Raw genomic sequence first — 14,880 nt, 5'->3', positions numbered from 1 at the left:
ACAATGTGTTACTATGAGACTCGTGGAACAAGATTATGAAAAGTTTAGCTTGCGACGTTTTTCTTGAGTCACCTACTTGTGGATATATGTTGCGGATCCCTGGCTAATTTTATATAAACTATTTGACCATATTAGATTGATTTGTTTTTTCTTATTAAAAAACTGATTAGCCCCGATAACCTGCTTTGCTACCTAGTTTTACTATTATTTTTTTGTCATGACCGGAGAATTCCAAAACAAAAATCAACCTAGTCTCCTCCTGTCTTACCAAAAAAAAAAACTAGTCTCTCCTCCTTATTAAGAACCGAGTATTGTGGATGTCTAGATTGACCATCTGCTATACCATATTAAGTGTAGCTAAAAGAGCACGTATATGTAAACGAATACTAACCAACAACTATTTATTTTGTTTGGTTTTGTGGTTGAGATATACAATTAAGGTGCAGAGAGAGATAGGTGGGTCACTTTTAGGTATGAGATGGACATGTCTTACCACATGTTAAATATGAAAAATAATTGCTAATAATCATAACGAGTTGCTATATGTAGGGAGTAGTATATTATTTGTTTATTTCATAATTCAACTCTTTTCTTTACGCTCCCTTCCGCGTCCACACACATCTAAAAGATATTCGAACCTTCGAAGAGCCAAGAGGAAATATATGTACTTTTAATATACGTTGTAAATATATATTTGAAATCTTTTAATATGTTTTGAATACATCATGTACGCATTCAAACGAAAAGCTATAATTTATGAAGAATTTGAATTGTATAACGGAAAGAAGAATTTAATTAATCAACAACAATATAATGGTGTATGATGACTTTATGAGTTTGACTGACCCATTCGAATTTGATTGCGCTGTTTAGTAGTGTAGTGTGTTGTGGAACAAACGGGTCCACACGTAAATTATTCGGAAGCGAAAGGTAATATTACATACGTAGCTATATTACAAGGTTTAAATACCTACTAACGCTATTTCTTCCTTCATCATCTTTCTCCAAAGTCCAAACACCCAAAAAGCATAGAAAAAAAAAAATGGATGGAGAGGAGTTGTTGAGACTGTTTGACCAAAACTGGTCCGAGAGACTAATTCTCAAGAAAGACAAAGAGAATCTGAATGGAAAAAGTCGAGAGAAGCATGAAGAAAGAGAGATTCCAAAGAAAAGAGAAGAAGATGTGAAGAATTTTCCGGTGAGCTTTCTTGTAGAGAAGGCTATGAGTGATGAGACGATGATGATGAAAACGACGAGTTCTAAAACAAGTTTGTTTAGTTCTTCATCAGATGATTTATTCTTGTCTCCTAGATCTGTCTTACCAGTTAAAGCAACGGCCATGAAGCTTCAGACGATTCTCTCGGGGAAAGAAGTGAATGAGTTTAGGATTGCGGAAAGGGAGAGAGTACTTTCGGAGAAGAAGATGATGATGAAGAGTAATGTGAGAAGAAGAAGAAAGGGAAAGAGTATGTCGGATTTGGAGTACGAGGAGCTTAAAGGGTTTATGGATCTAGGTTTTGTCTTTTCCGAGGAAGACCATAAAGACTCCGACCTTGTTTCGATTCTTCCTGGATTGCAAAGATTAGTTACGAAAGATCATGATGGATTAGTGCAAGTAACAAAGGAAGAAGAAGGAGAAGAAGAAGACAAGAGCAATATAAACAGAGTAGCGAGACCATATTTGTCGGAAGCGTGGGATCATTGTGGAGGAAGAAAAGGGGAAAAACAGATCACTACGAAGATAAAGTGGAGAGTTCCGGTGCTGGCGGCTAAGGAAGTTGACTTAAAAGATAATCTAAGGCTTTGGGCTCATGCCGTGGCCTCCACTATTCGACGATAACACAAGTTTTGGGATTCTATTAAAATGCATGCGAACTTTTTCTGTATCAATAGTTTTTGATCATTTTGATTTTCAAAATTCATGTGAATAAATGAGAATTAGTATGCTCGATCTCTCTACAATGCACTACAAAAAAAATGATTGATTTACATCATTTATTTTATATATTTTTATCATGTTTAAATGATGCAAAAATAATTTACATCACTTTGAGATAAATATTTGCTTCAATTAATAAAATTGATGTTTGTTTACATCAATTACAAAAAATGATATAAGATTTACATCATTTTTACTAAATTGATATAAAATATTTGAATCATTTCTCAAAACTAATGTAAAATATTTCTATCATTTAAAAACTGATGTTAAATTCAATATTATAATAATAATATGAAAAATAATTTTGTCTGAGTAATATATTTATTATTTATAACCTTTAATCATTTTTAATATATTATGGTAACTACTAACTAAAATTTTAAAATAAATTAACTTGATAAAAATAAAATCAATTAATTACCTGATTTTAAGGCTTACTATATTGAACCAGTTATCTTAGAAATAGGCAAACTAATTTGGTATTTATAGAAGATATTGTCTCATCACATATTAGGAAGTATCCGATGTGGGATAATAGAACTTATCTTTTTTTTTTCTTGTTTACAAACGAAAAAAGGAAATTAAATATAAACAATTATTAGCAACATATAAAAATAAGTAACTACTCTTTAGTTTATTAATTCTCTCTTTGACTACTAAATGGATTATTCCAATCAAAATAAATCATACAACTTACTTGATGATGATGAATAAGGATCCTTAATAATCCAAAGAAAATGAAGATACAAATTTTTTTTTTGGGCAAAAGAAAATAAAGATACAGCTAGGTTTGCTTTGCAGCTGCTATAACTTTTGATCAATCAACTTTTTCAATATTTATCTTCTAATTACGTTTTTAATATATATATATATGTGTAATTTTTAAGTGATAAATTAAAATTTATTTAACATCAGTTTTAAATGATGTAAATTTTGTATCGTTTGAAAAAATGATTTCACACCAAACATGAATAAGTACATCAATTATCTAAATGATGTAAATTTTTATTTTGAATCATTTTTTTAAAAAGTGATACAATATAATAGAAACTGAATCAATTTTAACTAATTGATGTCAAATTAGATAATTATAATATCATTTAAATTAATTGATGTTAAGTTGTATATATGTACTTCACTTCTCAATAAATAATTTAAAATTTCATCACTTAGTTTTGAGATACACTTGAAGTACTACAACAAACTCCTTTTTTTTTGTAGTGATGACCATAGTAATGACCAAGAACATATCCGTCCTTGTCCTAGATGAAAGAATCTATGATGAGGTTTTTTTTAGTGGTGGGCCAAAAATCATATCCAATAATGTTCAACACTTGTCATATGATATTTTTTGCCACCTCATTTATCAACAAAATTTTCACATTGTTATGCAATAATCATGTTAATAACTATTACATTTCTTCCTATTGAAATAACTAAAATATTATGGAATAATATTCAACTTATTTTTTTTGTCAAGTCGCTTTTTTCAATCATTCAATTAGAGACATCTATTTACATCCATAATCTGCACAAAACTTACTCACTTAAATATCTAGTAAATATGGTGGATTATTTATTTTCTACTAAAAGAAAACTATCGTTGGATAAAAAATTTAAATGTTGAATTTTTTGACTATGTTAATCCACTATGTTTACCTGAGAATCAAGTAACCAAATTATAGAATTGATTAGTTGGCTCCATGGACATTCTTTAAAAAAAAATAATTCTTGTATAATATTGTTGAATAATAATATTCAACTTATTTTCTTGTCAAGTCGTTTTTTTCAAGCATTCAATTAGAAACATCTATTTACATACATAGTCTTATAGTACACATTTCATTTAATTTACATAAAACAGTAATTACTACATATATACATAAATAACACTGTACATAACTTATTCACTTAAATATCTAGTAAATATGGTAGATTAGTTATTTTCTGATAAAAAAAATTATTGTTAGATAATAATTTTAAATATAGCATTCTTGACTATGAATATAGTGTGGATTAACATATTATGTATCTATATATCACAACAAGTCAAACTATTAGTTAATTCTTATACCGAACCAAACAAATCAGAGTTTAATTACATGATATATAGAAAGATTTACCACTGATCAAAAATAAATTTTTATATACAATCAAATTTTACTTCGGTTTGATTCGTTTCAGTTTGATAATAACATTTGGTTTGGTTCAGGTTTGGTTTGACTGTGATCTGTTTCCAATAAACTGGAATCGAACCAAACCGGGGAAAAACAAATGGACAGGACTCACTGAGTGAGCTTTTCAAAGATTTGGGCAAACTCTGTTTCAAGTTTCAACGGAGAAAAAGGAATCATTTTTTAACCGAATATTACAACAAATCGAACTATAGGTTAATTCTTATACCGAATCATACATAACCGAACTAAACAAATCAAAAGTCAATTACATGAATACAAACTAATTTATACAATCGAATTTTATTTCGGTTTGATTCGTTTCAGGTTTGGTTTGACTTTGATCTGTTTCCCAAAAAACTGGAATCGAACCAAACCGGAGAGAAACAAACGGACAGGACTCACTGATGAGAGAGCTTTTAAAAGATTTGGACAAACTCTCTGTTTCAACGGAGATTAAAGGAATCATTTTTAATGGACGCATTGGGAGGTTGCGGCGGCGCTGGTGGTTTCTGGGGATGGAATGGATTCGATCAACGGAGAAAGAAGAAACCTTCCGGCGATAGAGGCAAGAAAGGAACTCTGGATCTTCGGATTCCGTCGACGTGAGCAGAAACGCCGGCGGTTATCGGTTTCCTTTGAAGCAAGCTGTGACGGCCGGCGCACTCACTTTCACCGGTGACACGATTGCTCAGCTATCTGGGAGATGGAAAAAGAGAACCGCTCTTAAACAATCATCTTCTGAGCTTGACGAGGTTCGTCTCACGAAGTTTTAGTGAGTATGATTTAGTGATACACCTTAAAAATGAAATTGGATCTTTTGTATAACCAAAAATGTTTGTGAGTATGTTTGATTAGTGTGTAGTGTGTACAGTCTCTTTATTAAGTTATGTTTGATTTGTGTTATTGTTGTTTGGGGTAGTTCATATTTACTCTCTTGCAAAATGTGTTTTCGTACATTGGTTGGAAACTTGGCTTGTGACTAAAGGATTTGTGATTGGATCGTACATACGCGATGTCACCAAGTCGTTATCATCCAAAAAAAATGTAATTTTATCTCGTCGTCGAAAGATCATGTTATTATTATTATTATTTTTTTTTCAAATAACGTCAGGATAGAGATTAGAGAGTCTGTTTTTATAGGCCAGAAGAAAAACAAATCCCAACACACAAAAACCCTAAAACAGCCAAAACAGTATCTCACTAAAATTTCGCCAACCTTTTGAGGAGCTGCGGTGCCCCTGCAGCTAGAGCGATCCCGAACATGCCCATAACGACTAACCAAAACCGACGAGTTTTAGGTATGCCGTAGTTTTGAGTCCAGAGTTTGGCAAATACTACTTTCATAAAGAAAGTAACCAACCCTGTCACTATAGCCCTTACACCCCAATGTGGGATAAAACCTCCAACCGCGATCGGTAATAAACCTCCTAGGAAGATCCACGGCACAGATGTGAGAGATTTAACGATTGTGGACTCCCACTCTGGATGTTCCACCTGCAAAACCCCATAAAAACTACTTAGAACAGCCGTTTTTACACGAAAGAGAAGTTCAACACAAAACAGAGCTAGTCTAAGCATCTTTTCCTCATGAACCAGTTAGACTTACCGTTGTTATGTGTTTCACAACGTTGTTAAACATAGCTCCAATGATTTGCGCAATTACTGCCGCGAAACCGCTCAAAGCTGTATACTGTATCTCACTATTAGCACTGGTTACGATATATGCCGTACTCGACACAAAACTTCCCATGAGAGTGCCTAACTCATCAGCGGTGACCTTTCCATCCGGTGCCACGATTTGTTTCATTGTGGTTGGAAGCTTGTTGATAAGTTTCTGCAGTGGGGAATCAGGGATGGGGTTCCCATAAGGCGGATTCTGGAAAGGAAAGAAAAAAAATGAATTGAGACAAACAAGAAAACACTAATTTCTTATATAAAGCAGAACCAGATTATAGTTATGAACCTTTTCGAGATCTTCTATCCCTTTCTGTAAATCTATCTTTTCCTTTTGCAGCACGGCAGTTCTCTCTTCCAACAACTTTTTCTCGTTTTGCAACTTGGTTTCAGACTAAAACATTGAAAAAGCTAAAATTACTCCACCATATATACCACCAGTGATTTAAGTGATTAAGTTTTAGCTAACTGTACCTGGATGGACATTTCGTACTGCTCCCTTAGATTTTTGTTTACTATGATAAGTCGGTTCTGCTTAGCCTTCCAAGACTGCTGCTCCTGTGCTTTCATTTGCTTCATTTGATTATTGAGTTGCATAGTGAGCTGATGGTTTTCCTGCTCCAGTTTCAAAAACTTTTCACTGAGCTGCTGCTCATTCTGCTTCAGGTCCATCGAGTGTCCTTCCTCCTCTGTTTGGTTTTTGAGAAACATACGTCAGAAAACCATGTTTTTGTTAAGAGATCACAAAAAAAAAGCAGTAAACTTCCAAGCATTGACTACTCACTTGTTATAATGTCAGTGCTAATAGCATTTCCCAAACGGCAAGCTACAGTTTTACCCAATTCTCTGTTACCGGGGGCAAGCAAATTAGATGTTATTGCAGCATAAGATAAATCACCTTGCTTTTTTGATCATCCATTGAATATAAGATAACTTACCTTGCTATTTGCACCAGTTCATTAAAGATTGTTGTAAATTCAATGCTACACCACAAAGAGAAGAAGCAAACAATTAAACTCAGCCTAAGGTTTATGTCAAGAAGTAGAGTTGTATGATACAGGAGAAAGATGAATCACCTGACTAATAGTTCCTCGTTCTTTGGTTAAATCCATCCATGATCAAATCAGAGGAGGATTTCAAACAATAATCAGTCATAAGCAACAAAACTTATAAAATCGGGTATTGCAAGCAAAGGCTTAGTTAGAAGATCCACTTCATTTCAGAGAAAGGGTGAAGATGTATACCTTGAAAGAATCCTCTTCAGAGCCAATACTGGTAGTTTCATCTAAAAGAGGAGCAAGCCTATCTTCTGCGTAAAGAGTAATCCAAGTCTGAAGACAAAGTAGAGTTTCCATGAAAATTAAACAATCAGTAAGAGGCAACTAGAGATGATATATGCAGCATTCGAATTCGATCTCTACACCAATTTAAAAAAAAAAAAAAAAAAGAAACTAAAAGAAACCAGTGATCGATGAAACAACCTCGGGAAACATCAAAGAAGCATCATCGTTCAATCTGGATTCAACTTTCTTGCTGCTGGGATCCTCCTTCTCTGCGATTTCCTTGATACATTGTAACTGCGCAAGAGCTGCTTTCGCTGCTTCTAATCCAGATTTTAACGCAGTGATCCAACCTTTTACTCCTATGATTCTTTCAACTTCACACCCATATATAATTTTGATTATGAAGATCGATGATATTCAAATCGCAAACCCTAAATTCCACCACACATAGAGCCATGAGAAGAGTATGAAGATCAAATCCTTCAGGGGTGGTTTCTTTACAATCTTCTCGATCGAGACATTGTACGTACGTGATGAGGAGAAGAAAGCTCTTACCTCCTTCACGTCTTTGCAAATTGAGTTCATTGATGAGCTCCGTCGTCTTCATATTTTGCAAATTGAGTTCACTGATGAGCTCCGTCGTCTTCATATTTTGGAAGAAACGGTTTCTTTCTGTTTTTTTTTCGTTTGTTTCTTTCTTTTGATCTTTGTAATTTGCATGTGTTAAGCTTTACATACTATCTATATAAAAGTGGTGAGCCAATCATTATTTTATTTTGATTCTCCAAATTTCTTGGTGTCGGAAACAATCTATATATAATAGCAAATCCACTTTTTCGTGTCAACTTTAATCCAACGGATGATATTAGTTCTACTTTTCCATCTAACGGTTTAAAATTATTAAGAACTTCAACAGTTGCAAATTATTAATTGTGTCTTTTCATCGCACCCCCCATCTTTCAAAAATCACACTTCTTAATTTTTGCATCTTTTTGTTGTACCTCCATATGTTTCAAAAATCACATCCATTGATTTTTACACACTTTTATGTCACATCTCTATGTCTTACACCTATTTGTTGTACCTCCATGTTTCACATCTACTAATTTTTACACTTTTTTATTTTACATCACAATGTCTTACACCTTTTTGTTTATTATATATATAAATTAATTATTAATGACTCCAACAGTTGCAAATTATTAATCGTTTCTTTTCATCGCACCCCCATCTTTCAAAAATCACACCTCTTAATTTTGCATGTTGTACCTTCAAGTTTCAAAAATCACACCTCTTAATTTTTGCATCTTTTTGTTGTAGCTCCATATGTTTCAAAAATCACATCCATTGATTTTTACACATTTTTATGTGACACCTCTATGTCTTACACCTATTTGTTGTACCTTCATGTTTCACATCTACTAATTTTTACACTTTTTTATTTTACACCACAATGTCTTACACCTTTTTGTTTATTATATATAAAAATTAATTATTAATGACTCCAACAGTTGCAAATTATTAATCGTTTCTTTTCATCGCACCCCCATCTTTCAAAAATCATACCTCTTAATTTTGCATCTCTTTGTTGTACCTCAATCTTTCAAAAATCACATCCATTAATTTTTACACTTTTTTATTTCACACCTCTATGTCTTACACCTTTTTGTTTATTATATATAAACTTTTCTAGACTACATAAACAAATTTTGAAAAATTGTTTTCTGAGTATTTTGAAAACTTACAAATTAATAAATAAAATCTAAATAATTGTTTTCTTGAAGTGTTTTTTAACTAACAAGCATCAATCTCTAATTCAAGGTAATTTTATATTTTCGTTGTGAATGACCTATTAGTGTTTCTTCACCAAACCTGTTAATTTTTTTTAGTTAGATTATTATTATTGTTAGATACGATGGAACAAAATATGAGTATTATTTTCTTTCAATTTATTAATCAACATGATTCACTCATCTTCGTTAAAATTTGGATTGTTTTATTTATTGATTCCTTCATCTAAATTTTGTTTGGTGTTGTTTTCCATTTAGACATACATCGATCATCTCTTCAAAGTATTAATCTAGGTAATTGACTGTGATTTCTATTTTTTCATAGATTTATATATTTATATATTGCAGCAAACTCACTTTTAGAGATCAATTTAAAAATAACGGATGAGATTGTTTTTATTATCTCCTCTAATTGTTTAGATTTGTTAATAATCTTAAAAGTTGCAATATTTTAATCCAACAATTGTGTTTTTTCGTCGTGCTCCCAGCTTTCAATGTTCAAATTTGTTAGTTTTCGCATATTATTGTTTCACAGCTCTTTGTTTATATATATATATATATATTTATTTATGGACCTTGAAAAGAGTTTTTGTTCTTTGAGTATTGTTTAACACCTCCAAATTTAAAAATTATGAGTATTATTTTCTTTCAATTTATTAATCAACATTGATTCACTCATCTTTGTTAAAAAATTTTGATTTTTTTATTTATTGATTCATTCATATAACTTTTCTTTGGTGTCGTTTTCCATCTAAGCCTAATTGATTATCTCTTCCAAGTATTAATTTAGGTAATTAATTAAGATTTTTCATAGATTTATCTTTTTAGTCAATTTGGTTGGTTGCAGTGGCAGCTATTAACTTTTTCTCCCTGATTCTTTTATTATTTTTTATAAGTTTTGATAAAATAATGATTTAATTGTTTTATGTAAATATCTTTCAAAATTGATTATCTGAGTATGATTCAGTAAACTTAGATTTATATATCATTAACATTATTATCTTATTGTCGCTGAATCGATTTTTCATTTTTATATATATAATAAATATTTTATTTAACTAATTTGGTTGATTCATCTTAGTCATTATTTATAACTATTATATTTTGCAGTTAAAAAATTATCATAAATTTTTCATTTGAAATGTGAAAAAAAAAACAATGTTAGTCATTTCAAGTTTTCACTTTCCCGTGCGGTTTACCGCACCGACATCCTAGTATAATATAATATGAAAGGATATAAAACAAATGAAAACATGAATACACATCCCGTAACAAAAACACTCAACTCAACAATGATGGATTTTTTTTGGTTCTTTAGTCACTGAAATTATAAAAAAAAAAACTAAATAGATACAGAAAAAACATCACACATTTTTATTTTTATTTTTGTGTTTTTGATTTTACACCAAGATTTGTGTAATCACATGTTTGGAATCCTAAAATTTGTGTTATCATCGAATAGTTGAGGCCACCGCATGGGCACAAAGCCTTAGATTATCCGAATAGTTACGTGTGGACCCGTTTGTTTCACAACACACTACTAACACTGGAATCAAATTCAGTCACACCCTCATTTATTAATAAAATAATATATTTTCATTTTTGCATACACTGTAAAGTGTATGATGTATTCAAAATATTTCATTTATATAGCTACAACGTAAATAAAAAATACATATATATTTCATTTCAACGTAAATGTGTTACGCAGGAACAAATTTATCAGAAGCATCAATCGTTCACCATTTCACTTCAATTTCTCTGTTGAGCGCGTGACGAAAGATGGATGATAAAATGAAAAGAATATTTATTTAGATTAGTTTTTATGATATACGTATTTCTATATTTTTTTATTATTAATTTATTAAAAATAGAAATGATTATGTCATCACTAACGGTCTTTAACGGAAGTACCGTATGATCGTTACAGGGATTATACGAACTAGGATTATCTATTTGAATATATAATATTTGTGTATATAATTTAAACTAAAGAGATCATATTATTGAATTTAGATTAAATCACAAAGGGAAATGACATTAAATCAGTCAAAGATACAGGAAATTAAATTTTAAAAGCTGATTAAGCAAATACTTAAAAAAAATCTATAAAGAAAAAAAAAATCTCTAAACTCAAAAGTTACTGAGATCATTGTCCTCGAAAAAATCAGGCGCCGTGTAGATGTTTGGCCAAGTCGTGTGATCTCTTCACAAACAGGCTGCAACCTTCCAAGTTCTATATCGCGTAAGCGAAAATATTCCTTTTTATTAGTTTCACGACAAATCAACCAGTCCAATATTAGTAAATACATGATTATATAGATGCAGACAAACCATTGGACTAAGTATATAATCGTGCTCGCATTATCTATTATTTCATCCGCCGTGTCTCGAACATCGCATAAGTAAATGAAAACAGAAGAGGTGCACTAGCTAGTTACGTTGTATAACTAACACAATTGTACGAGGATATGTATATAAATATATATATATATATATATATATATATATATTACGAGATCTAACTCGATCCACATTAGGTATCCAATTAAAAAAAAATTAAGCATTACATTTATCTGATTTTGATTTTTCAACTATTTAGATTTTTAATGGATATTCTCTGAAACCAAGTCCCATTAAATTAGTAAATAGATAATAAGGAATTACATAAATCTCATAATATATGTAAAAAATCAAAAGAATTTAGGCATGACACTTATCCATTAATTATTAAACTACGTACATATCCTAATTAATTAATATTTATAATGCAGGTTGAAATTTGTAAACTTGTCCTAATTAGTTAGGAGGAGCCTTCGGTAGGGTAAACTTATATGTGTCGTTTATTTTATAAACAAAGTCTTTAACCATTACGCGTAGTCTTCATCTTCAACAAGAACTGGTTGAGTTTTTAGGAGTCGTCTCTCCCTTTGGCTATGGATAATACATCACGATATGAAGAAACTGTAAAAGTGTTGTTTTGGGTAATGACGGTGATGTCTTTCATTGTTATCGTTTTCGGGGGTTCTCTTTGTAGTAGAGCTTGCTCGGCGATGCCGTCTAGTGAGAAAGATGAAAGATCTGAGATTGCGCAACCCATGAATCCATGTTATGATGGACGATCGATCGAGGCGACGCACACAGTTTTCCAACCAAATTAGATCAGAATCTAGGTCATTAATTAGGGGCTTTTCGTCACCTTTTAGTCTTTTTAGATTTCATTTTGTTTGGATTTTTTTTTTTGGATATATATATACATATATATCGGTTTTAAATATTTTCTTGCTTAATTAGCATTATTGTTGTCATATATATATTTTTGACCTATCAGAGAGATTTATATGAAGTGATCTTAATCATCGGGAAACAATTATCTTAAGAAATTCTTATCCATTTTTTGCTGGTCAAGCTAGAAATTATTATTCTATTATTCTATATATAGCAAAAATATTGGAAATCACAACTCAAATTGTTCGTTTGGACACTTTGTCGATCGATCGACCATGAATGATAATGCGTTAGCATATTTGTATTACACGTTATAGCCTATATTTTTTTCCTTGTATAAATTCTAATAGCATATTTGTATCTGAGATCTCTTCTCTTGTGTGATCTCTTCAAAAACCGCCTTCAACCTTCCGAGTTCTGTATCGCGTAAACGCTCGCAGTATCTATTCTATCATCACGTTGTGCGTCGAACTTTGCAGAAGTAGATGAAAACAAAAGAGGTTCACTAGATACTGTATTGTTATTATTATTTAGAATATTCGTTGAGCTGTATAACTAAAACAATTCACGTGTATTACTGCGAGATCTAATTCCATCAACATTAGCCATTCTATTAGAAATAAAATAAAAAAGTTATGCATTACATTCCTTTTATCTTTTTTTGGGCAAAGACACTCTTTTTATCTAGGCTAGATTTTTTTCAGCTGTTTAGATTTTTAATTGATACTATATTTTAACCTGCGGTGTACCGCGGGACTATTTTTTTAAACTAAAAATTCAAATTTTAAATTTTAATTTTTATTAATTTTTAATTTTGTTTAATGCTTAAGATTGTATGACTGTTATGTAATCATTTTACATAATTATTTCTTAACTTATTTTTGTATTGTAGCACTGAGCTAATGATATTTCAAATTATTAATAGTGATCTGAACTTGTCTCATCATCTAATCCTGTCCTGTAATATTTTTAAAATTTTATAAGTTTAATTTTCATAACATTATAAAGTTTAATTTTTTCTTATATCTGGTATAGTTATATAGTTAGTCTGAAGAACCAAAATAAACCAGATAAAAACTTTTAAATCACTATTTAATCATTAGTTTTTCTTGATTAATGTATATTAAGGCAAAGTTTAGAATTCTATATCTTTTTCTCTCATTTTATAAACATGAGCAGAAAAAATAAACATCCAAAAACTAAGAAACACAGGATAAGTTAAGGCTTGTCGTAGTGAAGCCGCAAATTTATTTTCTTTATAGGAAGTTAAGCAGAGTTAATTAGTTTTTATAAGTTTTTTCTTTCGAATATATGTATAACAATTAAAGCAAAATTTATGGCATTTATTTGTTTGCAGATCCGAATTCTTATATTCGGATACATATTGTTGAGAGGTAAAATAAATGATAAAAATTTAGTTAATATTCTTTTTTTGTCAATATATTTAGTTAATATTATAATCTCGCGATTATGGTATTTTCTGGAAATAAATACATAAATAAGTTATGGTATATATAGTAATTTCCTAATTAAATATAAGAAATTTAAGTATATATATTTCCTACATAATTAGTAAGCAGTTTTGATAACAATAATTAAGATTTGATTTGATTGTAGAAGATTTAAAATTTAAAACAAAATATGACAAGATATTGTTGTTTCATTTTTTTATAGAAATTCTCGTATTTTCCTTATTATCCACTTGATATTTTTTAAAAACAAATTATATGAAAAAATAATACCGATGAACGTACTGTTATGGAGAGCTGCAAAGACACGATTAGAGATTATGGAAAGTCAATAGATATTTCATAATATAGAAATGTCAATTTCAAATTGAAAATATTATTTATTAGAGATACCTCGTCGAATAACATGAAATATAACAACTTACTCGGTGAAAAAGGATTTTTAGTGTTAAAAAGTTGAAATATTTATTTAATGAATACAAATTATACCTGTAAAAATAACCAACAAAGGCTTTGTTTATAGATAGGTCAGACGTCATGTTGTCAAATTGAGATTTTTAATTGAGGAAATCAAATAATACTGCACAGAAGTAAAAAAACAAATTAGTAAATGAAAATAAACTCAAAAGTCATTCTCTTTCATTGTTAATAATCTAGAAACATAAGCTATTGAAAGGCTCAATGAAGCTATTGCTTTTTTTGCTAGATTAACATCTTTATCATAAAAGCAAAATGTTGAGGATGACCAACCCGAAATGGACTTGGTTCAAATGATCAAATCTGTATATAAAAAAGTGATTTAAACTAAAAAAGAATGATCAAAACCTAGAACACATAACAAGAACCAGGGAGAGAAATTTACAAACCTAGAACACATAATAAGTACACAGACGACTGTGTAGGCCGAATACATTGATCTATTGACAAACTAATTTATATAGGTAGTGGATGGTTAGGATTAAGTTTGGTCGAAAGCTAGAAAATCTTGCTGAGCAAGTTTAAGATATGAATTTGGACCAAACTTGGACATTTTGCAAATATGAATTTAATAGGCCGAGGATTATGCATTCGATTTTAGGAATAATTTATTATGTAGAGATTGTGTATTATTTTGTTTTAGAAAATTGGTTGTGTATCATTAAAAGTTTGAGAGATTATATTAAACTTATAGATATGTTGTTGATCTAATGGCAATAAAATATTATGTTTTTAGTCGATTTCTTTGATTTTGGTAATTGATTTTTTAAATTGTTTAGGCATCAATATTGCAAAATAACAATTTAAATAAGTATAAATAAAAGAGTAAAACCCAAAATG

At 30.4% G+C, this 14,880-nt stretch overlaps 1 protein-coding gene across 1 annotated transcript; it reads left to right on the top strand.

The window, feature by feature from the left end:
* The first annotated feature begins 924 nt into the window (after positions 1 to 924).
* On the top strand, positions 925 to 1,953 carry LOC147943095 (uncharacterized). The gene has a single exon (XM_087455478.1). The coding sequence runs from the start codon at positions 1,043 to 1,045 to the stop codon at positions 1,838 to 1,840; it is 798 nt and encodes a 265-aa protein (XP_087311604.1). The 5' UTR covers positions 925 to 1,042; the 3' UTR covers positions 1,841 to 1,953.
* Positions 1,954 to 14,880: the final 12,927 nt, after the last annotated feature.

Source organism: Camelina sativa, chromosome 6 (assembly GCF_030686135.1).
Source record: "Camelina sativa cultivar CO46 ecotype springtype chromosome 6, ASM3068613v1".
NCBI classification, from domain to species: domain Eukaryota; kingdom Viridiplantae; phylum Streptophyta; class Magnoliopsida; order Brassicales; family Brassicaceae; genus Camelina; species Camelina sativa.
Note: the sequence above shows the minus strand (reverse complement) of the source record. Positions and strands in the feature narration are given on the sequence as shown.

Coding starts and splice junctions, on each gene's coding strand:
- LOC147943095 (XM_087455478.1), top strand. CDS start 1,043: ATGGATGGAGAGGAGTTGTTGAGACTGTTTGACCAAAACTGGTCCGAG.